Here is a 27,053-nt window from a genome sequence, read left to right on the forward strand (position 1 = left end):
AGGCTCACAGAGGAGGACACATTGTCCTAGTGAAATTGGCAACAGTATGCATGCCAACCTCTTGCTGTAATTTACTAACGTTGTGGAGGATTTAACCTTCAAAAAATATTTTATTTTTCCTCCGATCTCTACTTTGTTACTGAATGACTGACTTGAAGATGAGGACAAGCCATGCTGTTGTATGATTTTATTTTATTTTATATGTAGTATATAGTATTAATACAGTGCGACTCCAAGGAAAAGAAACTCTCTTAGAATTCACGGTGATCTGCTGCTGACCAATAGTTTGGATATTTTTTCTGAAAGGAAAGTCCTCTTACTCTTTTTCTCTATGGTATTTGTTATTGTTCCTAGGATCACTGAAATGCCTTCCAGTCATAATTTACAATGTAAGCCATTTTCCTAGGGCTCAAAGCTGTGTACATTAATTTGCTACACAGCTGCCCATGCCTATATATCCTTAGCCTCTTTATGATAGAAAAATGTTTGTTGGTGTCAATCTTCACCCACGGATGCTCTGGAGAAGTTTCTGAAGATTGGACACAGATGTATTGACAGTCGTAGAGGTATGATGATGAGGGTGTAGTGACAGATAAAAGCTCGCCCATGCTAAGGAAGCAAAATAAACATTAAGGGAAAGAATTTCTTATATTTTAAGAACATATTGTGTAGCTTTGTCTACAGTAGCAGTTCACCTGTAAAGCATGTGTTTATTTGTGTGTAAATGTGTTGTTAACAGTTGGCTTTTCTCCATCCTTAATGGCAATTTCTGCAAAAGTTGGGAGTGTTGGAAACCCTAGAAATTCCTGGAGGGTTTTATGTCCCTACAATGATGCTGCAATTGTTCTGTGCTGCATGTACATTTTTATTAGATGCAATAATTTCCTCTTTTTTATTTTAACCACTAATATGAAAACCAAATAAATTAGTCTGTTATTTATTTGTTTGTTTACCTGTTTATTCATTCCCTCACCAGCCATCCATCCATTCATTCCACTTGGGTAACAAGGGATCAATGTTGGTAAACAAACGGCTTACTGGGGGTAACTTTATAATGGGACCTATGGAGCCAGCCTTGAGTGTCTCGTGCTAGCAGGCTGTGCTGTTAACTAAATTCACTTCATTTTAAAAACTGTGACAGTTCACACAACTTTAACACTACATTAGACTCTTGAGCTACTTCTGCTCTCACTCAGAATGTCAAAATATAAGTGATGGAATGCATAGTTTTTGAGATATTAATGTTTGTTTGGCACAAGGGCACAACTCATTGGCCCACTGCTAGTGGGGTTCCGCATTTCCGGGGGTTTATGATGCCACACTGATTCCTCCACATATTCTACAATAAAGTTCCCAATAGTTTCCACTCCAGCTCTATCATTAATTGCTATCACAATTGCTATCATACACACACACACACACACACACACACACACACACACACACACACACCCCACACACACAGCAATTGTGAATTGTGAACAGGATGTGAGTTGCCAGAACTGCATGAACTGTATAAACAGCGGTGCCTCAGGAGGTCCCTGAAGATCATCAAAGACACAAACCATCCCCACAACAGCCTGTTCTCTCTGTTACCCTCAGGGAGAAGATACAGGGTTCCAAAAGCACGCACAAATCGCTTGAGGAACAGTTTCTTCCCGCAGGCCACGAGACTCCTTAACATACACAAATAGTGTAGTAGCCGTACTGTACTGTACTGTAGCTGCTACCATTACGTATGTCTAATGTTTAATTGTATGTTTAATAAGGAATATGCTATTTGCACCTGTATGTCAAATACGCCGAATTTAAAATGTTTAAGCACGTCTAAAGTATGCACATGACATGTGCACCTATGTGCAGTGAATATGCCACTGTCTCTGACTTGTCTTATCACTACACTGCCTTATTGCTTGTTGTGTCTCTTGTTGTTTTTGCACTCATATGCCCTGTTATATTTGTACTATGTTGTAAACGGAGTCCACAGCACAAGAATTTCACACATGATACTTGTACCATGGAGTGACAATAAAAATGTTGAATCTTGAATCTTGAACACACACACATACACGCACACACACAGAGAGAGATAGAGATATATATATAGAGATATATAGAGAGAGATATTCTCTCTCTCTCTCTCTCTCTCTCTCTCTCTCTCTCTCTCTCTCTCTCTTTCTCACACACACAAAAGTATGTGAGGGGTGGGGTGGGTTGGGGGAGCGTCGCGTGCAATGTGTTATCATTTGCGACAGCTGTGTATCATTTCTGGCAGATGTAGGTTACAAAAAGGTGCTTGTTTCTAGGGAGACAGAAGGGGAACAGTCGTTTCGTTTGAGGGAGATGTGAAAGGGGAGCGTGCGTCGGGTATTCTGCTCTTCAATTTCAATTTTCGGCCAACTGCGATTAATTTAACCATGAAATCAGTCTTCTAGTGTGTGCGATGAGCTATGCAAGTTAATATTAGGCTAACGTTAGCTTGATAACTTGCCAGCTAGGTAGCTAACGCTAACGTTAACAGTTCCTGGCAGTTAACTTTGTTATTTTATGTATTATTAAACATTAGCTTAAGTCCTGACTGAGCAATGGCGGTTATAAGATAAACGGCATAAGTTGCTAACCGAGTTAACGCTAGTTAGCGTTACGTGGTTCGCTCGGGATTTAAAGAAAAGTAGCGTAGCCAAACGTTAGCTTGCGAAGTTATGTTGGCTAATAAAAGGTTAACTAGCCGCTCGCGCCTTGCTGGTGAGGCTGTGATGATTCCAAACCAGATGGATTTATGTTAACGTTATAACCGATGGGTTGAGAGATTCATAGTTTGTGTATCGTTAGTAGCTAGAATAACGTCGTTATCCCACCTCGACAAATAAATCGCACAAAGTTCCTAGGTCATTGATGTAGAACTGAGCGACTGACTGGTAGTACTACTACTTTCCTTTCCTTAACTTTCACTTCCGAATTACAGGAAAGCATGAGAGAGATGAGAGACGAAGCTATGGTGAAAGACCTTTCTGGGTTGTATGATGGAAGGACTGGGAAAGGAGAGATCCATATGCAGTTCTAGACCTTTCCCATGGCTCAGTCATCCAAAAACAGAGGCCTCAACTTTGCTCTGGAAACTCAAAGACTGCTTCTCCACCTATGAGAAAACCACCCCTCCCTACACAGACAAACAAGTACGTATATTGTAGTGTAATGTTACAGTCCAATCTGTTGTTCTCAAAGTTATTAATTTCTGGATTAGAATACTGCAGTTGTTGTTTTTTTGTATTCCTTTATTTATTGAGTACATATTCATCAATATAATACTGGGAGAACGACATTTTAATATTCCCACTCATTTGTTTAGCTTAATACCCCATTCCCTCCCCCCACCCTTTCCAAAACTGAAACATTTTACACAGTTGTATCTCTTATACATCATAACAAATTCTCCTTGTTGGAGGAGCATCAATGAAATAAAGCAGTAAGAAGAGAGGAGAAATGATAAAAAAGGAGCGAGAGAGAAACAAAAGAAAGGTCTAGTCAGGCGGTAAGGCCTTCAGTGAGTTGAAGTACGGTTACAAAAGGTTGCCATTTTCCATAGAACTCAGAATTACTCCTCAGGTCATACCTGATCTTTTCTAGTTTCAGAAAAAACATGACATCCTGAAGCCATTGAGAGATGGATGGGGCTCGCTTAGATTTCTACTGGAGTAGAAGACGGCGCCGTGCTAATAAAGATGTGAAAGCTAAAGTGTCGAGCTGTTTAGAGGTAAATATGCTAGAATCTTGAGGGCCACCAAATATTGCAATATAATAAGGGCAGTTTTCAATTGTAATCTCAAACACTTTAGACATAATCTCAAAATAATCTTGCCAGAAACGGCATAGCTTCGAGCATAAGTAGAACGTGTGGCTTAAGTTGCATGGGGATGTTTGGCATCTGTCACACCTGTCCTCTACTTCTGGAAATATTTGAATTGGGCTTTAGAGTACTGCTACTGTTATTTAACACTGCTCATTTATTCAACAACACCTCCTATATGTCAGTGTATGTTTATAGTTTACAAGATGTAGAGGGTGTTTCAGAGATTACCCTCATGCTCATTTTACTCCTCCATAAACTGGCATGAATATGTTCACAACATGAAGAACTTAGTGGAAAAAAGAACACACCCACATTGTCCTCGTCACTTGCAATTTGAAAAGATTTAATTTATAGTTTAATCAAATTAAAATGTCCCATCTTGTGTAAAACAAGATGTCCCTGCTTCTTTGATTATAAAGGACTAGGGTGTGCTATATAAACATCATGGAAGTCTCAAAACACATGGTCCAGATAAAGCCACACCAGCCATGTAAGGGAAAAATGCCTCCAAACGAGCCATTTTGACTTATGTGATTTTGTGACATCACAAAGTAGCACTAATTTAATTTGCCCGCTTACAGCGCCGCCCCGCCAACTAAATGTGGAAGACCTAACCTTGTCTGTAGCATAGCTGTGTAGATTGGAAGAATTTACAGAAAACAATCAACTGCACCAAAGATTGGTCTATTCCAACAGATCATCTTATCAAAACTGCACATAGTTAATGAGGGGAGAGACAGAGCACATAGTCCCACAGAGGCTGGATTTGAATTTTTTTTGCAACAGAATTCATAACCTCATTTTTAAGACCCATGAGACATGTTTTATACAGTTACTGGTTTCCAAGGGCACTAACGCCGCAGTACTGCCACAGTGGTCCGCAGTATTTTGGTTGGATTTTTTTCTGTCCGTTTCCACCACTAAGAGTCCAACAAAAAGCAGGGAATCCACAGATTCCAATTGTATTAGTATTGTATGTATTGTATTAGTCACTCTATGACCAAAACACACTGAACTAGCAGCCAAGGAAAAACACTGTACAGTTAAAAATGGCAAGATATGGGACCTTTAATTAAAAGGTTCTGCTCCAACATGAAGCACCAAATGAGTATTTTTGCACACACAAAAAACTGTGAACACAAAAGTTGCATGTGTGCATTGTAGAAGATCATACAAGTCAGCAAGCCAGTTCATAGGTCACAACTTGCACTGCATAATTTCTCATCTGTTTCTAAGCTCTTATCAAGTTTCCCTTTTGACCATCAGTGACGTCAGCTGTGATGTCAGCTTAGCCTGGGTAAACCCAGCCCCCAGTGACCTGCTCTCAGGCAGATCCTGCTCACAGTCACAAGTAGTGACTAGTGAGCAGGTCTGAGAGCAGGTCATGTGGGGGCTGGGTTTACCCAGGCTAATGTCAGCTGTCTGATATGCACAAGTTCCAATAAACGCACAGTAACTTAGTAACTTTTTTTTTACTAAATACACGATTACATGCTGCTGATCATTTGTTTGGTCTTTTTTCAGAACGCTTACATGGACAGCAGAAAGGCCGTGCTGGAATTGAAAGATGTCCCCCCTCCTCCACACCATACCTCCTCCCAATTATCCCAACCTTTCCCTCTGGCCCCTCTCCCTTTGCCCCCTCTGTGCTTGCCGCCTCCTCCGCTTCCACAAGACTCCCAACAACAACCACCATCACAGCCGCAACAAGAGGGGGGTAGCCCCAAAGTAAGCATTTGCACGCATTGTGATTATCGCAGCCCGGATGGATATGGGGTATTGGGTGGTGGAGGTGTTAGTTGTAATGGTAGCATTAGTGGTGTTGTCTCACGCTCTTTGGCCTCAAACACTCTGGAAGCACCCGGCCACAGTAGTAATACCAGACCTGGGGCTTGCACTATAGCTCCATCCCTTCATCCATACCAATACAGCCCTAGCTATGGAAGTGTAGGTGAAGTCCTAGGCTCTCGGCACAATCCTGGAGGTTACACACCTCAGCTGCCCTCCTCTGTGGCCACCTCCCAGCCCACGTCCTCTAACTCCTACCTCCCCTGCTGTACAGGGCTTCTCCACACCTGCCCCATAGTCCCTCTTTCATGCAGTCAACCCAGCATTTTCCCTTCCTCAGCCCCTCTGGCTGCCTCTCTGCCCTCTCTTCCTCCCCCCATGCATGGCTCTTGCCTGGCCTCTTCTGGCTACTACCCCTGCGGTGTGGAGTGCAGCCCTGCAGCCAGGGGAACCCAGAGACCCACAGCACATGGTGACCACCCAACCACCACCACAGCACACTTCTTCTCTAAGCCTATGCACCTAAATGTAGAACGCACGGTTTGTCTGAAGGGGGCACACTACTGCCAGGAGTGCTTGTTGAAGGTTGGTAGAATTCTCTTCCTGCACTGTGTATTTGTATGCTATGCAGATCACTGTTGGTGGATTATATTCTATACACATAGATGAAATGAAATGAGTGTTGTGTGAATTTTATTTTTCCTGACAATTTTGTCAATTTGTGCCCGTTTGCAGCCTATGAATGGTCTGCTGTCTGAGTCAGACAAGGTGTGGGCCAATGTTCCTCTCCCCCCGCTCCAGACTGCCCCTATCCCCATCCCCATGTGTAACGGCTGTGGCACCTCCTCTGATGGCATGCTGCTAATGCCAGCGACTGGCCTGGGGAAGACTGGCCAGAAGTATGGTGAGTTTGACGCAATAATACAGCTTTGAATACTGTATCTTGCTGTCAGATTTGTCAGCTAAAATCTAGCTAGAAATTAGCAGGACATGAGATCGGTATCGGCAGAGGGGTACGGTGGCGCAGTCGGTAGCGCTGTCGCCTCACAGCTAGAAGGTCCTGAGTTCGATTCTCGCCTGGGACGCTGTGGGCGCTGGAGTTGTGACCCCCCCCATATCTTCAGTGCCTACTGCCCAGGTGGGCTATCTCGTCGAAAGGGCCTTTCTGTGTGGAGTTTGCATGTTCTCCCCGTACCCCCCAGGGGGTTCCTCCGTACATAACCCCCCACTAAAAACATGCAGAAGATCGTCATCCGACCAGTGACGACAACATCCGAAGTTGGTCCAATGATGGTCCCCGGGCGGTGGAAAGAAAAAGCGACCACTGCTCCTGGCCTGCCCCCTGGAGGAAAGGACAAGCCTGGATGGGTCAAATGCAGAGGACATATTTCACCGGCCACCATCAGCATGAGTGTGTGTTGTGGCCGCATGCATGTGTTGTGGTGTTCGTGTGACAATAAAGACGGGCTTCCGTCTGAAATCGCGATACTGAAGTTTGTGGTATGGGATCGGATATGGATAAAGTGGTATCGTGCCATCCCTAGTTTCCACCAGGTGCTCCGGTTTCCTCCTACCATCAAAGACGTGTTCGGGTTAATACTCCTAACATCCTAATAACATCTAGGGCCTGTGGACCCCAGGAAGCATAGCTGCTGCAATGCTGTAGCTAATGGTGATCCTAATAACTCTCAAACTGAAATTGCCTGGAAATGGTTTGATAACTATGTCTATATGTTTCCACCAGGTTCCCCAGAGAGCGGCGGTCCAGAGAACATCCCTCCAGTCGGTGTGTTCTGGGACATTGAGAACTGCAGCGTGCCCAGCGGGCGCTCGGCCGCATCTGTGGTCCAGCGTATCCGCAGCCGCTTCTTCCAGGGCCACCGCGAGGCAGAATTCATTTGCGTCTGTGACATCAGCAAGGAGAATAAGGCTGTCATCCAAGAGCTCAACAACTGCCAGGTACAGTCTGTTTCAAATAATGTACTAAAATAGTCAATGCTTTTTTTTTTTGATTTTTTTTGTTTTTTTAGGATTTATTCACTTAAACTTAACTAAAAAACTGACAATTGAAACTAATTCCCTTTAGCAAGACTGTGTCACACAAACACACCTGACACCAAAACAAGAAATGGATCTGATGTCAGCTTATTTCCACTTCACCAGGTGACTGTTGCACATATCAACGCCACAGCCAAGAATGCCGCGGATGATAAGCTTCGGCAGAGCCTCCGGCGCTTTGCTGAGACCCACACTGCTCCTGCGACTGTTGTGCTCGTATCCTGTGAGTGAAGCTCAGGTTCACAGTCATCACAGTAATCAAGTGTGGTCAATAAATCGTCATGTCTTTCTCGTTTCCAGCGGATGTGAACTTTGCAAGTGAGCTGAGTGACCTGCGTCATCGCCATGGTTTCCAGGTAATCCTGGTCCATGGCAGCCATACATCCCCGGCCCTACTGCAGCATGCCCATCGCCATGTGGCCTTTCAGGAGATCACCGCTGATCTTCCTCCACGTATGCTCCTGAACACACAGGTAGGCATCCCAACCTCTTCAACAGTACTTGATTGATCTACTGGATGTGAAATGAAAGGTAAGTAGATGTCATTATAAATGACCGTGCAGCATTTGGGTTTGGACTTATGAGGGCAGAGTGAGGCAGTTGGAATCATCATGTGAGCATCTTGCTTATCTTCACAATTATTTTACATTTTTTCCTACAGGCATTATTAAAGCTTTTCCTAATTTATACCAACCCTACACATAAGTTTTCACCTAAAAGGGGGACTACTGCATTCATATTTTTTGAAGTCTTATGAAATGAAAGAACCCAGACAGGCGTGCTGTCTCTTCCTCCTCCCTTCAGCCCAGTTTCAACCTCCTCTATGTGCACAACCTCCCTGTCAACTGTGGCAAGAGCCTCCGGAACGCCATGAGGGTCAGGCTCAACCGCCTCTCAGACAACTGTGGTGGCAAGGTGCTGGGCGTGTCCCAGGGCACGGCAGTCCTCCGCTTCAGCAGCCTGGATGCGGCTGAGCGGGCCCGCAAGCGCATGGAGAATGAGGATGTGTTTGGCCGCCGCATCAGCCTGTCCTTCTCCCCGCGGCCCAAAGACGACACAAGTCCAGAGCCCGAGCCTCGGCTCCATGCTATGCCCCAGTCACTGCCCCAGCCCTATCAGAGCCAGGGTGCTCTGTTCATCCCTCCCCCACCACTTTCCTCTTTTCTACCCCTGGAGAAGCCCAGGTCTCCTAGGAGGTCACGGCGAGCTACCCGCCTGTGCCAGACCCCTGGCCTCGTGCCTGAAAGGCCCTACAGCCCCAGGAGGGGTTGCAGTGGGCCTCCCGGTGGTGCTCCAGCCAAGCCCCATCAGGTCAGCAGACTTGACAATGCCTGCTTCCCCTTAACCCCCATTGCCCACTAACTGTGTCAAAGCTGCTATGTAAACCAAAGTAGCTTCTGCCTGTGCCTTCCCCCCCCCAAGCTGCTTTTGACTGCTGCGCTTGCTAACGGCTTGTAGCTGCTTGCTAAGCTTCATTTGCCTGCCTATCCCCTGCCTGTGCTAGCATGTAGCCTATTAGCCTTTAGTAGTGCTTCATGTCACCCCCAGCTTGTCCTTTGCTTCATTCATCATGCCAATGCATCATCGTCTGTCTATAGCTTTTGTGCTTCGTTTGTGTTTTCTTTACGCGCTTTGTCCAGTATATAAATGCTGATATCTTATGCAGCTTTGTGTGAATAGTTTCCTTGTTTTGTCCCAAATCTCAACTGACTGTCTGCTGCATGCCTCCATTTGTCTGTGGTTGGTCTTGGCCCATGCTGCTTCTCGGAGAGAGATGAGAGAACTGACCTCTTGTGGCTGTAATTGCTGATTTGCTTGAAAAATTCAGAGCATAATTTTATGCCATTACAGAACTCCTTCCCTTCAGCTTTGTAACTACCCGCCGCCTACCCCTACCCGCCGCCTACCCCCCCGCACGCACGCACGCACACACACTGTATGCGTCCCATTAATATCCATGTTCTGGCTGTCTCGGTCTGGTCCAGGAGCTGGGTGGTGTCGAGGCCAAGCCCAAGATGGCCTATCAGCAACTGGTGCAGGGGCGCACTGCCTCCCCCTCCCCCCACAGCAATGGCGAAATCACAAAATTGGAGCAGCTGCCCAAGCCTGGCCTCATTGGAGAGTCCATGTACAGGAGGAGGTACACTGTGGGGAAAAGAGACAAACTATAAAATAGTTAAATGAAATCGGTGTCATTAGTCTATTAAGGGGATATATACATCTTCGCATTGTAAAGCAAGTTAACCCAATTGCCAGAATAAAATGTTGGCATTTCACATGAATGAAATCCAGGATATATCAACGTAAATTTGAATATAGTATCCTATAGCCTCCTATAATATTATTGCTTTTTGGGGGGGGGCTGCAGACTGTTTCTTTATTAAAAAGCAATTATGAATCGAAATGAATCGAACAAGCTTTCAAATCTTTATTATTTACAATACATAGGCTACTCTAGGACAGGCCATAAGCACGATACGTGCTGTTCACTCTTGGCTGTATGCCAAACTCAATTAGACAATGTTAATGATGCTTTGTTATCTGCAAGCGGTAGGGGTGTCACGGTACACAAAAGTCATGGTTCGGTATGTACCTCGGTTTCAGGGTCACAGTCCTGTACGAATTCGGTACAACGGGGGAAAAAGCAACAAATCCCAATTTTTTTTCCCCCATTTGAATTTTTCTGAAACGTTACATTAGCAAGCTTACCTCGTTGGCTTGAATTTGCAAAACAGCTTATCGCCTGAGTCATAAAAGTCATTAGGATACTGCTGTGCACTCGCTTTTTTGACAACGGTAAAGGGGGAGCAGCTGGACCCTTCGATATTGTGGTTTTGTGAAGTAGCATGGAAGCGACATACTGTACTTGTAAACACGCTGGAGCGACCTCCGATAATGTTTCCTCTCCACAAAACGTTCCATTCAGTGAACGCGGATTTCTATGGCTCGTGTTGTTTTGGTGTGTCTTCTTCTGTGGCGTTTATGGCATTCAAACAGCGTTTAGGTGCTTTACCACCACCTTCTGGATTAGACGTATTCATCATGTCACTTCACGCACCGAACCGTGAAGTCACAGGACGAATACATGTACCGTGACGCCCCTAGCAAGCGGTTCTCTTCGCAGTTGGGTTTCGGTTTGGCCATGTTAGGTGTAGCGGTGACTGGTGGAGATCTGCACTCTACTGAGTGCACTTTTCTAGTTACTTTATGTCATTGTTAAGTAAGTTAATTTAGCCCTGCACAGTGTGAAGACATTACATTAGTTGTGTCCATCTCTTCTTTTCACATACAGAAGAGAGTGCTCCAGCCCTCGCAGTGCGACTGACTCCTCTGTGGAGCGAACAGAGAGGAGCTCTGAGGAGTTCCAGGTCAGCACACCCTCTGCCTTCAGCAAGCTGAACCTGCACAGGACCTTCAGCCCCCTGGTCCTCTCGCAGGGCTCCTGGTCCTCCAGGTGACATGTTCACTTTAGAGCAGTCGTATTTGCATAGGTTTACCCATAGCATCAAAAACAGTATTTTGCTTACTGATAATGCTATATGCAATTCTCCACACCTTGATAATATAATACAGATAGTGGGTTTTATCATTTTTAACCCACTTGTTTCCATGGATTAACCACCTATCTCCTGCTCTCTCCACCCCAACAAAAGGAGTGCATCCCCGTGTCTGTCCAGCCGCTCCTCACCCCTCCTGGCTGCCCCTCGCAGTCCTTGTTCCGACAGTCCTGCTGACCCCTTCTCAGAAGGGGCAGAGGTCCAGGTGGCCAACCTGGACTACAGAATGTCCCGCAAAGATCTGCAGCAGACACTGCATGACACCTTCTCTCGATATGGCAGGGTAGGTACTACAGCAGTAGGGTTAATTTATTAACTGCTGTGCTGGTCAAATGCACTGCATTTCTTTTTGGTTTGAACAAAAGAACAAGGTCTAAAGATGGCATTTTTCTGCTCAAAATAATGTAGTCTTATGTGAGACAAGCTGTATATTTCTTGCCACTTTGTGCAGCTGTTTGACAAAACTCAATAACGTTATTATTTATTTTCTTGTGGTTTATTATGTTTTATACAGGTGAAAGGTGTGGAGCTTAGCCCCCACACAGACTATCAGCTGAAGGCAACAATCCAGATGTTGTCCCTGCAGCAGGCCATCGGTGCTGTCAGTGGCCTGCACCGTTACAAGATAGGAGGCAAACGCATCCATGTCTCTCTCATCACCGGAGGCAGCAGCAAATCCCTTGCCATGCTCAGGTACAGTAGTGTGTATTTAAAGTGGTACATGTAGTAGATGTGAAGTATATATGCCAGCCATGTCTTGCTTTCACTTGCCTCAAATGACTCGCATAACATTGTTTAGTGGGATGTCCAGTAATTTGAGATATTAGTTTGTTTTTCTGGTCTAGACTGATGGTACATTTCTGCTTTGACATTCTACAGTTCAGAGATTATCAGCATTCTTCAGGATGCACCTGCCAATTGCCTTCCCCTTTTCAAGTTCACTGAGATCTATGAGAAAAAGTAAGTAGTAACTGTGTCCTATCTCATGGCATTCAGAATTGAGCCACTCTATGCGTACCTCTTTTGTAACATCAGTATAGTGATAACCTAATGTTGAAATGTGCATTGCAAACTCTTACGACCTGCTCACTTTCGCCTCTCCAGATATGCCCGCAAGCTTTTGGTGGGAGATCTGTATAGGTTGCCAGAGGTGGTGGCAGTGCGGGAACAGGGGGGCTCCCGGCTCGTGTGCCTTCTACCCAGCAGCCACCGTCAGAGTCCCCTGGGTTCTTCCCAGTCCCAGGAGGGCTCCTCCTCTACTAGTGGCAGCCCCGTGGTGTTTGAGGAGCTGGAGTATCACGAACCCGTCTGCCGACAACACTACGCGCAGCACAACTTCAGGTAGGAAATTCTTATTCCATGATGAGACTGGTAAAAAATAAAACACAGATTCTGTTGCTCCTTCTCGCTGACTCCTATACTCCTGTATGGTTCAGATGCATCTTTTACAACCTTTTTATTTGGTTTTCTTATGAATTAACAACCGTAAGCTGCCCAGTACAATCAGAGGTCTCTGCTCACTGGAAGAGCATTTCTCATTCCTCATGATTTTCCCAGCAGGTCGGAGGATTTGAACCAGGAAGTCTCTGGTCAGCTTTATCCAACGGTCACCCCTCTTTCCACCACTTATTGTGTGTCTTAATTATCTCTGTATTTGTAGTGAAGCTGACTTTGATCCAGATTCCTATAAAATCCCATTTGTGGTGATGTCGCTGAACGCCTTGGCCTCTCAGGTCCACAGTCTGCTGCAGTCACATGAGGGCACCCTTCCACTACTCAGGTGACTACTGCCTCTTTAATTCATGCAGTGATTTAAATAGGTTTTCAACGGAGTGAGTCCCCGGGAACCACAAGTAGGCAATTGAGTGGGTCCTAAATAAAATGTGCTTTTGACAAGTGCGTAGCTGTTTTCGAGGGGAGGTCAGTTAACAGGACCTGACCCCCAAAGCTCCCGCTTGCTCAACCGTCGCTGCAGGCCGCACCGCGGCCAGTGTGACTGGTCTAATCTGTTAACAATGAAACTGCCTACGCTTCCAGATGCCTCGCCTCACTTCCAGTGTTCCCCCTACCATTTTACAGGCCTGGCGGGCCCGCCAGGCCAGAAAAAAAAAAGTTTTTTTTTTTTTATTAGATTGTTTTTCTGCTCTCCCCAAAATTTCAATAAACCTTTATGGCATATTATGCAATACAATACAACAATACTGGTGTTGACAGTGTTGACAGTAATAGAAGATGCCAAATCATTCAAAACAATAAGGATTTTGCTTTTAGGAGCATTGTGCCTGCGTGCAGCGCTGTTCCAATGTGTCAACGTATGTTATTGCCTGGGAAACGCACATCCCATAATACAACAGTTTGCATCGCATCCCATAATAGTATGATGATACTTGGGATGCCATTGCGAACATAGATGCGAACAGGTTAGCTAAAAGTTAGATTCGAAATTTTTCTGAAAAAAAAAAAGTTTCTAGGCGAAACACTGGCTTCCGTTTCCAGTGTGTTTTTGCGCCGTTAGTCTTAACTATAGGTGTAACTTGCTTGTACTACAGTGAAAAGCCTTGGAAATGTTTTGTTCATCATTTCAAGGTGGATGGAGTGGAGCATATTTTAAGCATTAGAAAGTCAATGTAGTGTTTTCACTCAGTTTCCCAGACTGTTATGCAGCAAAGTTCAGCCCGCTCCACCTGGGTGACGACGAGACAGTGGAGGGTGGTGTTCCCCTGGAGCATCTCATCACCTGCATTCCCAGCATCACAATTGTCACTGCCCAGAATGGCTTCAAAGTCATCAAGTGGATTCACAACAAACCACCAGCACCTAATTCCGGTAGGAATACTCACCGCTCCGAGTGGCCTTGGAGTTGTTCATATTAATTTACTACTGCACTTACCATAACCTAATCCTTACATTGACCAGCCTTTATGCCTATTGCAGATATAAGAACTTATTTTTTGCCTCTTCTCTATATCCCCCAGAGCCTTGGATGCAGCGTTGCAAAAGCCCGGTGGGGAACCCTCAGCTCATCCAGTTCAGCCGGGATGTGATTGACCTGCTGAAGAGCCGCTCGTCCTGCATCATGCCCATCAGCAAGTTCGTCCCCTTCTACCACCACCACTTTGCCAAGCAGTGTCGTGTCTCTGACTATGGCTACTCCAAGCTGTTGGAGCTGCTGGAGGCTGTACCGCACGTCCTGCAGGTATACAAATGAAGGGGGACATTACAGCTAATGATTTTCTACTAGTCATCAAATCATTACCAATTGTCATTACTTTAGCATGTCCTAATTTTACTTTTTCGTGCTGTTACAACGTACGTACAAGTATTAGTAAAAACTAGTACGGTACTAGCCTGAAATTCCTAAGCATCCAAGCATTAAACAGCGCTTTTTCCCCTACCGCCCCCTCCCAAACACCACCCATATCACCTAGCCACTAATCCTACCCACCCTCTCTAGCTACAGGGGTGTCAAACTCATTTTAGTTCATGGGCCATATACATTTTTTCCTCTACTAGAGCAAGAGCTTATGTTACCTCAGCCTTCATACCACATATTCTACCTATTGACATTTCTAAAGATAGAGCATTGAAAAAGGAAAAAATTAGCAATAGCAAATGTTTTATATTTAGATCTTGCGGATGTTTCTATCTCATTGCTACTATTTTTTAGCTGCTGCTGTTCTACAGAATATATTTTCCGGTGATTTCTTTATTTACTAAAGAAAGGCATTGCTAAATGTCACATATCGACTACTTCGGTATCATAGAAAATCCTGACTTTCCCAGTTGTATTTGCCGTTTTCTTGGTTTATTCATATGCGAGCCGCTGTGCCTGTCTGAACTCTGAACCCTGAGAGATCGCAGTTGTTTTGGTCCTACCTGCTCTCCTCCTCTGCGTGTGTGACGTCGGGCTCTTCTGCAGCGCACTGCCACAATATCGACATGGAATTTTGATGATTGTCATATCTGTGTGTGTGTGTTCTTACTCTGTGTACTTGTGTGTGTTTTTCCCCTGCAGATCCTGGGCATGGGCACCAAGCGCCTGTTGACCCTGACCCATCGTGCACAGGTGAAGCGCTTCACCCAGGATCTGCTCAAGTTGCTCAAATTCCAAGCCAGCAAACAGGTGGCCATTAAGGACTTCATGCAGGCCTACCATTGGTCAGTCAATTGCACTGCTTGGAAATTGGTTTATTAGACCATTTAGTACATGATTTTTATCCAAAGTGCTTTATACCTACATGTTTAGCATTCTTTGCATTAAGGACTGCTAGTAATTTTGCCAAGGGTTGTGTTGCTCTATGGGTATATTAAGCTATATGCAGTACAGTATAATTTAGTAATCTTAAGATTTGCCTTATTAGGCAAAAGTGTGTTTGGAATGCTTCAGTGTCTCCGACTGGCTTAATATCTTCTGTACTTGTATCAGGTGTTTCTCCAGAGACTGGCGGGTCATCGACTACGGCATATGTGACCTGATGGACCTGCTGGCCGAAATCCCTGATACAACCATCACCATAACACAACAGGACCCAGACACGGTCATCTCTGTCCCCAAGAGAGGTCAGAGGAACACTTGCTCCTCAAACCAGAAAATAAAAGGAAACCTCAGAGTGGAAGAAAATGGGAATCCATTTGTTCTTGAGCAGTGGATAATGGTTTTCCATGATCGCTGAGGCAAAAGTTTAAGCGAGAGAGCAAGCTAATTAGAGTTGGTTCAGGAATCCTGAATACCTGCCATAGCCTGATGAAGACCCAGTGAGGTTGAAACGCGTTGCGTTTTCCTGCCCGTGTCACTTACGGTATTTTGTATGAAGTTGTACATTGTATGTAAACCTGAGGTTACCTGTGTACCAACACTTCTGGATTAAATTTCTCGTAAAAAAGTAACCAGTAAGCTCCTTTTTTCACTTTTGTATTCTACAATGAGCTTGACTTTGAGCTTGCTTGCTGCCACTTTCTCTACTCCGGAATCCTGAATACAACAGGAATTTCAAACGCGTAAATCAGATTTGTTCAGCCACTCATTTCTTCTGCTTCTGCCCACAGAGCGTACGATGGATGAAATGGAGCGCACCAAGCAGTTTGGGAAGGAGGTGGTGGACCTGCTGCGTCACCAGCCACACTGCCGGATGCCTTTCAGCAAGTTCATCCCCACCTACCACCACCACTTTGGTCGTCAGTGCAAGCTCACCTACTACGGCTTCACCAAGCTCATGGAGCTCTTCGAGGCTATCCCTGAAGTACTGATGGTGAGTTGGGCAGATGCGGCGTGGCGTACATGATGCCCTCTGCTTCCTTATTGCTACCTCTACAGAGAAAGGGATGTAACATGAGAGAGAGAGAAGATGATGAGGGATCGGGATAGGACGATATGGTAATCTCACAATATGATTCAATATGCTATATGTGGTTCAAGATTCGATACAACCACCATACAATATAATAATGAAATGTTCAATCACTATGACTGTGCAGAATTATGTATATTTCAGAGCTCCAAACCTTTCTAGCAATGGTATTGGCTTGCTAAAATATACACAATTTGGAAATGTCATTGCAAATAATTTAATTAAGCTTGTGAAAATGTGATGAGCAATTTGCGATTACGGTACTTTTAGCAGAATAAAATATTAAGCTAGTTGAGCTAATATGGAGTTAATATCGCAATTCATGTTTCTGCATTGTCACATTTTTGTATTCCAATATATTTAATTTTGGTGTATTATCCCTATTAAATATAATGTGATAATGGCTACATCTGAGTGCCTCTGCCATTTCCTCTCCCTGGATCAACTTGTACTCCTGACCCCCGATGCCCCCCACCTGCCCCAGGTGTTGGAGTGTGGTGAAGAGAAGGTGCTGACTCTGACAGAGGTGGAGCGTGTCAAGGCTCTGGCGGCCCAGCTGGTCAAGCTGCTGCGGGCCCAGAGAAACTCCAGCCTGCCCGTCAGCCAGCTGCTCAGCGAGTACGCCAAGACCTTTGGCTATGGTCTACGCCTGCAAGACTATGACGCCAGCTCCCTCCCCGCTCTGCTGGCCAAACTCTGCCATGTGGTCAAGGTAAGGAACACCTGCTGTCAGGCTTATTTAATCTCTTGGGTTTTAGTACCCGCCATTGAATAAACACCACTTTCTCTCCATTCAAAGGTGGTGGATGGCTTGGAGGGTCGGGAAGTGCAGCTTATCAACAGGAAGTCTCTGCGCTCGCTGACCTGCCAGCTGCTGGCCTTGCTCATGTCTCAAGAGGAGGAGCAAACGGGCAAGGGTCTGAAGGTGGAGGAGCTGAGCCAGTACTACCTGGCTGTCCACGGAGCCCCTCTCAAACCATGCGAATATGGCTTCCTCTCGCTCAGCGAGTTGCTAAAGAGCCTCCCTTACCTTGTGGAGGTGAGCGCCGAGTGAGAGAACTCTTTTCCTGGTTATCACTTTTCGTTGCAACCAACAGCATCATTCTGTCAGTCAGCCGAGTCCCAAAGATTTCAAAAACCTTTACTGCATATGTGCCAGTGAACACGGCTATGAAGACTGTATGTATGAGCCCTGCATCACTTTGGGTTTAGGGCAGATGGCAAAACACAGATTTGCCATGCCAGAGGTGATCCTTAGTGACTGTTGCAGTTTATCTTGAATTACATGCTCATTTCTATAAAGCGCACATTTTTTTATATTTTTTGTTCTGTTTGTTTTTAAGCTTGTTTGCCAGTCCCTCAGTCAAAAGTTAATTTCTCTCCCTACAGTGCCTTCCCTCCAACCCCCACCCAACAATCTACTTATTATGTATACAAATGTGGCTCTTTGATCTCATTTCTCTTCCACAGTTGTACCACGAGAATGTTCAAGACAATGAAGCTGTCAATAGTGCCAGTGGCCGTGGTCAGGAGTGGGTGAGACTGACCAGGCTGTACCAGTTCGCCCGCAGCATCCGTGCCCTCCTCCACACCTACCATTACAACCAGATCTTCCTGACTGAGTTCCCTGGAGCGTATAACAAGTTTACAGGCAGCAGCCTTCAGCCACGTTCCTATGGCTACACCAGCACTGATGAACTGCTCAGTGCCATTCCACAGGTGGGAGATCATTACCTTCATTTAAGTACGAATTTTTCTAGTTAGAATTTGACATCCTATGCTTAAATTATACTTCATCCATGTGGGCTTCTTTAGTGTTAAACACGAAGACTCTGGTCTCAAAATCCGGGTTGGAATGTGGAAAGTGGAATTTTGAAACGATGAAAGTAACCTACTTGTACAGCAGGTGGCGGTAAGCACCTTGAAGGTGCGTTTACAACCCGCGAGTTGAGAGAAGTGTCATTTCAACTAACGTTACACCGTTTCAACATGGATAACCAAATTCTGACCTTGTTATTTGTGATTCAAAACATTATGGTGGCACAGCGTTCCCTGCAGCAAAGAACACACGCTGCTATTCAAGCGTTGTGGGACATTGCCTTCTTCTTTGCCGTAGGCGTAGTTGCTGCCATCTCGATGTGGACTGCAGTACTACACATTGAGGCATGCGCATGCTCAGTGTATGTGAAGTGTCAAGTAGCATGTGTCTGGCATGAGCGAATATCGACGGAGCCTGCTTGGAGCCTGCTCTAGTGTGGAGTCACTGGGAAGGCTTTAACTGTGGCGTTCTTGCAAATGCACTAGTGAAGATGTAGCCTGAGTGGCCAAAGAGTGTCTGAATGCTCACACATATAGTACACAGGGGAGGAGGGGTCGTCTGCTGGGCACACACACACAGGTGTGGACCTGTGCCTTTTTAGACAGTTACATGGCTTTCCGCAAGGAAAGGAGGTGTGACGTTTTAGCTTTGCCATGGAGATGTTAACAGCTGTACCGCTGCCGAGGTGAATACAAATACAGTAGATTATTGTAACATTGAGGATGGTTTGGAGGAGAGACTGATATAAGAGGAAATATCCTCACCTGTCGCCCACGACTCGTCGAGGGATTTATCAGACGCACACAACAACAGATAATGTGGCAACAGTGAGGTCTTCTGACAAGTTGTTATGCTTATGTCCGTTAATTTAATTAATGTCAATGTCTTGAGCATAAATAATAAAGCCTAGTAGATTTGATTCTAGATATAGCCTACTACTCATAAACTACTCATCTAAAACAGGTGTTCCAAAAATTCAGAATGCCGCGGCCCACCCAACCCTTTCATCACGACTTGATCAACATACAAATTAATTAGCTATATATATATATATATGAGATACATTTGTTTCATATGATTGCTGCATGTTTGTTTTTCTGATGGTTTCTGGTGTGTCATCAGGTGGTCTGGATCAAAGGGCACGGTCACAAGAGGATTATCGTTTTGAAGAACGATATGAAAGGTAAAAGTAATGGATGCCTTGCTTGGTCCTATAATTTTTTCGGAATTTACCAAAATATACGCTTAAGTTAACATAAGGGGCAATCACTGACATGCGCATAGAACCGCAGTCGCAGTGGTGGCTGGTGCATTTTTGTCCAGGGAGGGCTATACCAAATATAGGCCTGGACAATGGGGTTAAAATCAATATGATAATCATAAGGATTTTTTTCAATATCAATATCATATGTTTCACGTATGCAAAATCAGTGTTCATCTCATTGAACTGAATGGTGATGTCAAACAAACCTTACATTTTCAAATAATATTCCTGCCATACCTCATTTGATCAGTTTTTAAGTAACATTTGCTTCTTGTCATCATCAATTTCGACAGCAGAAATGTCACTATTAAAATCACTTTATATCATCACAATGATTTCGCTGAAAGACAACAAACAATAATATTGAATTATCGTCCACTCCAGCCCTAAATCAAGCAAGTAGTAACGAACGTTACTAGTACCTTCTGAATCATATGGCCAACAGATTAGTAGGCATATCAATCACGGAGCAGATTACAGAAATGGACACAGTAACCTGGTCAGCAGCCCTCTGATCTCTACATCAAACTTCCCTCATTAGCTTTAGCATCCATATTTACTTGAAAAGCAAGGTGTGATTTCTTGATATGGCCCCTGAAAAGATGTATGGTAGCTTTGTACATCCATCAGTTTTGCCAAATATCATCTGACTGATGTCGCTAGATGTATGGTCTTAATCTACTGCCCTTGGTGTGTGTGTGTGTGTGTGTGTGTGTGTAGCAAGGGCAAGCTCTACAGCCTCCGACAGCCCCCAGCCAGAGGATAACCAGGAAAGCCCCTCTAGCAATGCCACTTCAGGAACACACAGTCCAGGTAACACAACTCAACTGCAGAGAAAAGTTAACAATACTCTTCATCCAGACAAAAATACTAAATTGTCCAAGTGAGATGGAAAAAATTATGATGACATATCTTGTCCTAATACAAACAAAATAAACGCAAAAAATGCCAAACGGACACACAACCGAATTGGAAAACAAACTCAATTACTGCAAAACATAGAAGGAATGGCAAATTCTTCTCAAATATTTTTACACCGATGGTACTTCAAGGTGCTTTGCATAAAACTTCCAACAGATGGCTTATGTGATGTTAGCTTGTTATACTCCTTATGCTTCATGAGTGCCTCCCTCTCCCTGCCAGGTGGCGATGTGGTGGCAGACTCGGAGCTGCTGTGTTTGACCTCCCCAGTGGACCTGCTGTGTGGTCCTGTGCCATCCTGCCTGCCCTCACCCCAACTCCACCCCGACCTCGTGCTCCTGCAGCAGGCCGACCTCATCCACTTTGAGGAGAGAACTCCATCCCTGCCATCCCCAGGTCAGCTCCAATGTTCTCTAGCAAAGCCTGCTTTTCGCTGTCTCATGGGCCGTATTCACATAGGTAGGCTGTGTAGAATGTAGTATGGTTTATATATTGTGCAGATGTTGCACTGAAAGCAGAATCGGTTGATATTTGAAATGCGCTGGTACTGTTGGAGATGTGACAGATCCATTATCCATGTAGAGGCCTTACAGTCAGACTCTTTGCTGTGACTGTCACTTCATTTTGGAAACAAAATGACAACCAGATTTAGATATAGGATAATTTCTAAAGATATTTGTTTAGGTCCGAGCTTTTAAAAGTGGGATACGGGCCTCCCCAGGGGGGGCTCCAAGCTGTTTCAGGGGAGGCTCAGTGAATGGAAGTAAAAAAAATATTACGTTAATTATTAAAAGGAGATCTCATAGAGTAGTCAAATCAACAAGGAACGCCAGCACGCAATGATTGTCCTTTCAAGGTTTTATTCCGTCATCGAGACCATACACAACGAACGTTTCAGCCAACAGGCCTTCTTCAGCGCAGAAGGCCTGTTGGCTGAAACATTCGTTGTTAGGGATGCACCGATCCACTTTTTTCCACTTCCGATCCTATTCCGATACCTGAATTTAGATATCTGCCGATACCGATATTATGCCGATACCAATATTTTTCTTGAATATACAGTATAGGCAAAGATATGGCCAATTACATTTTTTTTATATACCTTGCAAAAAGCAGACAAAATTAAGACGATATACAAGGCAAAGAAGGATACTATTATACATGGGCAAATTACAGCCAGCGCCCGCACTGGAATTGCAAGGGGAAAAAAAAATTGGATTGGATTTTTTTCTCTCAATCCGATCCGATGAATTATGCCAATATCGGCTACCGATATTAGATCGGATCGGCCCCATCCCTATTCGTTGTGTATGGTCTCGATGACGGAATAAAACCTTGAAAGGACAATCATTGCGTGCTGGCGTTCCTTGTTGATTTGACTGTTACTTTTGTGCCGTGCACCTGAAGCTTGATATTATTATTGGTGAGTGTGCTCACTACCTTTTGCGAGCTCTGCTAGCAAGGAGTGTGTTTGATCTCATAGAGTAGCCTAAATGTGTGTGATTTGGTTAAAGAGATCAGAGATACAGTAGTTTGGGGGAATTTGACAGTTGTTCCCACAGAGTCAGAAACAAATAAATGCCTTCAGACAGACCTTTTGATGTATTTGGTGTAGTCTGAAGTATGTCAAACAGCAATATCAGGCTCAATTGTTGAGCGTCTATAGGATCAAATTACATAACCGTGATACCATAGGCATCAAGGAATTGAGTGGGGGGGGGGTTTCTTATTCCAAGCTTTGGGGGGAGGCCCACAGTCTCAGACTTTGAAAATCCCTGGTTTAGGTGAAATATTTAAGGGGGGGTTGTGTTTGCCGTTGTGGTAGAGGTCGTTTTTGAGGTGGTAGAAGGCGGATTTGGTGGTGTCTTTTATGTGTGACTGAAAGGAGAGAATGGATTCAATAATGGCACATCTTTCCTTTTGGTTTAAGCTCATCTACTTCTGTTTTCAGAGAGCGGTGACCCTGAGGCGACGGAACTAGCAGTGGGTGACCTCACGTCTGATCCACCTGAAAGCCAAGATCTCCTCACTGTGGACAAGCAGCCTAGCAGCACAGGAGGCTCTGCAGTCTCCCAGCCTCCGGACACAAAGAGCCCGTCCTCCATAGACAGCCCCAGCAGAAGGGCCCCGCGCTGCAAAATCAAGCTAGCTGCAAACTTCTCATTCTCAGTCGGCCCCTGATATCTCTCTCTTTCACACACTCATACACGCGGTTACGTTCTCTCTCTCTCTCACTCACACACGCAGACACACACAACTCTAGATAGAGTTGACTGGCTGCACTTAAAATGAAATGGCCCCAAAAGCATTCATATCGCCCCCTCTACTTTCCAGCAGGCTGTTGCATACTTCTTCCTTCTTCTCAATCACTCAATAACCATTCTGTTCTGTTCTCTTCCTTTGCTCTTTTCACAGTAAATGTGCTCTTGTGATGTCCACCAAGCCATGGTTTTCCTTGCAGACTTTCTGCAATTCTTTAATTTTTCAAAATCTGTTTAGAGCCAAACTGTGTTGAGGAACACTTCCTGGCTTACAGTGGACAATGAATGCAGAGCCTAAAAATGAGTTAGTTGGCACTGTCTGCTGAATGGGAAAAAATGCTAGAGATGAGCAACAAAGTCCTTGCCTCTAAAATCCCATATTTTTTTAGCTACCCACACTCTCAATTGATGGTATTGGAGATAAACAGTTTGTAGAAAAGTATTAGTTCACCTGTCTATCATAGAGAAACCTATTTACTTACTGCTTCGTTGCATCTAAAAAAAAAGACATTTAATTTAGAACTTAAGCTCATTTCAGATTTTTTTGAGTTTTCACTTTTCAGGCAGACAGACATGTCAACCGAAGTGTATCATGTAAGCACCTGCCATTTCATTCTTTCACTCTTCTCTTGGGCGTTGACTAAACACAGCATTTGCTCTTTAGGGTTGTAAGAGGTCGTTTCTCTTTGAGGTATACTCTCGTCTTTTGTCTCTGTCAAGTAGCCTAAAGCAGTGGATCTCAAGCCTTTTCAAGTCAAGGACTCCTAAACTGACACAAATTAGACCACGGACCCCCATTTTATTACAGAAAGTATGAAACCATGACCTAAATAAGTCATACATTCTGACATTTTGTTACTTATGGTATTATAGTGAAAATAAATTAGCCACCTTTTTCCTGGGGACCCCTCTGGAAGGACCACTGGGGGTCCCCGGACCCCAATTTGAGAACCACTGGCGTAAAAGTATTTTTGTTCCTTTGTCAGAACATGTAGTGTTTGGTAGTCTGTAGAGGAGTTGTCAGAACTGGGAGTGTTTGGTAGTCTGTAGAGGAGTTGTCAGAACATGTAGTGTTTGGTAGTCTGTAGAGGAGTTGTCAGAACGTGGAGTGTTTGGTAGTCTGTAGAGGAGTTGTCAGAACATGTTGTGTTTGGTAGTCTGTAGAGGAGTTGTCAGAACGTGGAGTGTTTGGTAGTCTGTAGAGGAGTTGTCAGAACGTGGAGTGTTTGGTAGTCTGTAGAAGAGTTGTCAGAACATGTTGTGTTTGGTAGTCTGTAGAGGAGTTGTCAGAACGTGGAGTGTTTGGTAGTCTGTAGAGGAGTTGTCAGAACATGTAGTGTTTGGTAGTCTGTAGAGGAGTTGGGCTTAAATGAATGGGGTATTTGGTGGCAATGCAGTGATGGGACTGAAGAGATTGACAAACTGTTCAGATAGCTTTTTCTTTCAGGGTGGCCAATGGTCTTTGGACAGTTCTTGCTTGGATCTAAAGGTTTTGGTGGGTGCTGCAAACAGCACTGCTCTCAAACATTTTGGAGGAATTTTGATTCCTGTAGACTGAATTTATGGCAAAGATTTAGACGCGTCTTTCCAAGGCCGCTCATGAAGGCCTGCAAAGGAAAAGGCGGTGGTTTAATACTCTGGCCAGGTATGTGCTTAGGCAGGTACTGTATGTGCTTAGGCGCAGTAACGGATATGCTTTCATTGTGCGTCTGCCAGCCAGTAGCCACACTTGTTTGTGTTCTTTTAGCTGTGTTTTGTCTGTGGGGTTTACACTTGACTAGGTGGTGTGAAATATGCATGGTGTGCATAAATGACTTTTTATGCAGGGTGTAAGCCCAGGAGGAGCAGACAAGAACAGGTGATGGCAAGACATTCTTTGAGATCAGTCTTTTAATTTCTGCCACATTTTAGATTCTGGATCTTGGAGTTGATGTCACCCTTGCACGTTGCCACGGAAAGGCTCAAGGTTGTTTGGGTTAACCTTGTTGCTCGTAGGCGCTGCACCTGCGGTGGCGTCCGCACTGCCTGAGTTGATCAGTTGGAGGGAGGCAGTGAGCACTCCTGAGTTTTGATTTTTAACGACAAGGTGAATGGATCTGTATTTTTAGGGAGAGGGGATTGTATGGGAGGTGGTAGGCTCTTTGTGGGACAGCACAGGGGCTCCAGGACACCCCTCCCGCTGACCAGAATGTGACGTACACACAGAGGGACCCGCTGCGGCTCTCTGGAATCCGCCTGGCTTTTACAATGGCTTGTATCTGCCATGGTGCTGAAGGAATAGCTAATCCGTTACCTCACCATCCCTCACATCTCTGTCTCGGAAGACTTTTTACTTATTGACGTGTGTTGAGTTTTCTTTCTGTTTTTCCTCCGTGTTAAGTGTTTATGAGAGTGCTGGCTGTGTCAAGTGTTTACGAGAGTGCTGGCTGTGGAATTGCCACCAAGATATGACGTCTGCTGCCAGCAAAGGCTAGCATGACCCAGGCGAAGTCAAAGGGTCACGGTTTGTGTTCAGAGAAAATGTTCATAGAATGGGCAAGGGCCCATTTAATCCATTTCTGCCCAGTTTCAGTGTTTTACTGTTTAGCCAGTGTTGGCAATATCATCACATGCATTTTCTCATTGTCAGACTTTATGTTTAAAGCCTTTAAAGCTATGAAATTCCACCGGCCCAATTTAATTCTTGGATTACTTTGAACGTTTGCCAAATCGTCCACAATGCCAATCGAAATGTTTTTAATTAGTGCTGTTGACAATATGACAATGGGGCTCCGGTCTCTCCCGCAGTGTTTTAATAACTCTCTTTCATCAAGGAACAAGCGGTTCATTATTGGAAATGCTTCAAAGTGGCTTAAAATACTCTTAAGAAACGTATAGGTTTATCTTTGTTTGACAGTAAAAGAAAAGAAATTCCTTTTTGTGTATTTAGCAAAACCCTAGCTCTCCCTCAAAAGTGCTACAGTGACAACTAACTCAAGAGGATTAGGAAGAATTTCCGTTGAGCTTTCTCAAGTTTGGTTACATCCGCGAGAAGCTATTGTGCTTGTCAAAATATGCACTTTTGCATAGTTTTGGTTTTGTGAAGATGTATTGTGAATTAGTTTGTTGTAGAGGAGGGGTGGGTGGAAAAATGTTAGTCTTTGGCCTCTGAGAGTGCGTTTCTCTGTTGGATTAACTATCTCTTTGTCATGTCACCTTAATGTTTTATGTTGCACATTGGTTGTACTAGAATCGTATGTGTCCTGCTGTTTCAGAATAATTTTTTGTGGAATTTCCCTCAGTCAACAAGCTAGTCAAAATTCTGACTTGTAATGATGTCATTGTCTCCCAGCTCAACTTCTCTCACTGAGGTTTCCCACTCCACATTCACCTGTACCCGAAGTTGCTATAACAGTCTGACATTAAGGGACCAAATTGATTTCTGTTAATAAATTTCACAAGCATCAACTTTGCCTGATCTTAACTTCTTTCTTTCTTTTTGAGAGCATTTCTAAGAATCATAGTATGCAACAATTCAGGTTTTTTGGTTTTTGCTAAGGACTCAACAAAATCACCCAGCCTCTTCCTGAAAGATGCTTTTTATTTAAATCTATGTACAGGTAGCCTTCAGCTCATCTTCTGCATATTTGTTCAATATTCAACATTAGGACCTTCATAAATTCACTACTACTATATGGAGTGCTAAGTATCAGAAGGAAGGTAAAAGTAAAGTGACAAAGAGCAACACTTTGTTGACATGAGTCACTAATGTCCTAAATACAATCAAACATACACCATCTTGAGACTACATGTATTGTAGGCATTTCCAAGAGTTGCATTCACTTCCTGGTTATCATAAAAACGGCAAGACGAAATTGATAGGATGCAAGTTAATTCTCATCAGCAATATCCATAGTAACTATGAATGCTCTTGTATTAGCATGGCCATTTGTAATTCCCAGTAGCTGACGTCTAAGACGAAGTTAGTATAGCTGGATGGTCATGGATTGACATTGGGGAATGAAAAGATGTATCATGAAACCTAAACAACAAAACACCTGCATTATGTTTGGTAATGTGATTAAAGGAAGCATCGCACTAACGGACTGAAAGGGAACTTTCAATGACCACCAGATATTTTGTTTTGTCAATTCTATCACTTTACATCGGGGACAGCAACTCTTAACGTTACGTGTTTGTGTAGAGTT

At 44.3% G+C, this 27,053-nt stretch overlaps 1 protein-coding gene across 1 annotated transcript; it reads left to right on the forward strand.

Annotated features, from left to right (window-relative positions):
- The first annotated feature begins 2,305 nt into the window (after window positions 1-2,305).
- On the forward strand, window positions 2,306-26,303 carry marf1 (meiosis regulator and mRNA stability factor 1). Its single transcript, XM_083656257.1, has 27 exons — window positions 2,306-2,367; window positions 2,966-3,176; window positions 5,375-6,223; window positions 6,374-6,542; window positions 7,383-7,597; window positions 7,802-7,919; window positions 7,997-8,169; window positions 8,501-9,007; window positions 9,682-9,836; window positions 10,989-11,150; window positions 11,350-11,536; window positions 11,768-11,946; window positions 12,133-12,213; window positions 12,358-12,594; window positions 12,914-13,033; window positions 13,898-14,079; window positions 14,229-14,449; window positions 15,269-15,411; window positions 15,680-15,813; window positions 16,300-16,502; window positions 17,086-17,313; window positions 17,401-17,640; window positions 18,072-18,320; window positions 19,543-19,603; window positions 20,405-20,497; window positions 20,828-21,001; window positions 22,557-26,303. The coding sequence occupies exons 2-27, from the start codon at window positions 3,021-3,023 to the stop codon at window positions 22,784-22,786; spliced, it is 5,466 nt and encodes a 1,821-aa protein (XP_083512383.1). The 5' UTR covers window positions 2,306-2,367; window positions 2,966-3,020; the 3' UTR covers window positions 22,787-26,303.
- Window positions 26,304-27,053: the final 750 nt, after the last annotated feature.

The sequence above is a fragment of the Poromitra crassiceps genome (assembly GCF_964638095.1).
Source record: "Poromitra crassiceps genome assembly, chromosome: 19".
Lineage (NCBI taxonomy): Eukaryota > Metazoa > Chordata > Actinopteri > Beryciformes > Melamphaidae > Poromitra > Poromitra crassiceps.

What these genes read in the sequence shown, in the direction of transcription:
- marf1 (XM_083656257.1), top strand. Translation starts at nt 3,021, where the DNA reads ATGATGGAAGGACTGGGAAAGGAGAGATCCATATGCAGTTCTAGACCT. An exon ending in GAGTCCATGTACAGGAGGAG is followed by an intron (nt 9,837 to 10,988) that starts GTACACTGTGGG and finishes TTTCACATACAG; the next exon opens with AAGAGAGTGCTCCAGCCCTC. An exon ending in CCTTCTCTCGATATGGCAGG is followed by an intron (nt 11,537 to 11,767) that starts GTAGGTACTACA and finishes TGTTTTATACAG; the next exon opens with GTGAAAGGTGTGGAGCTTAG.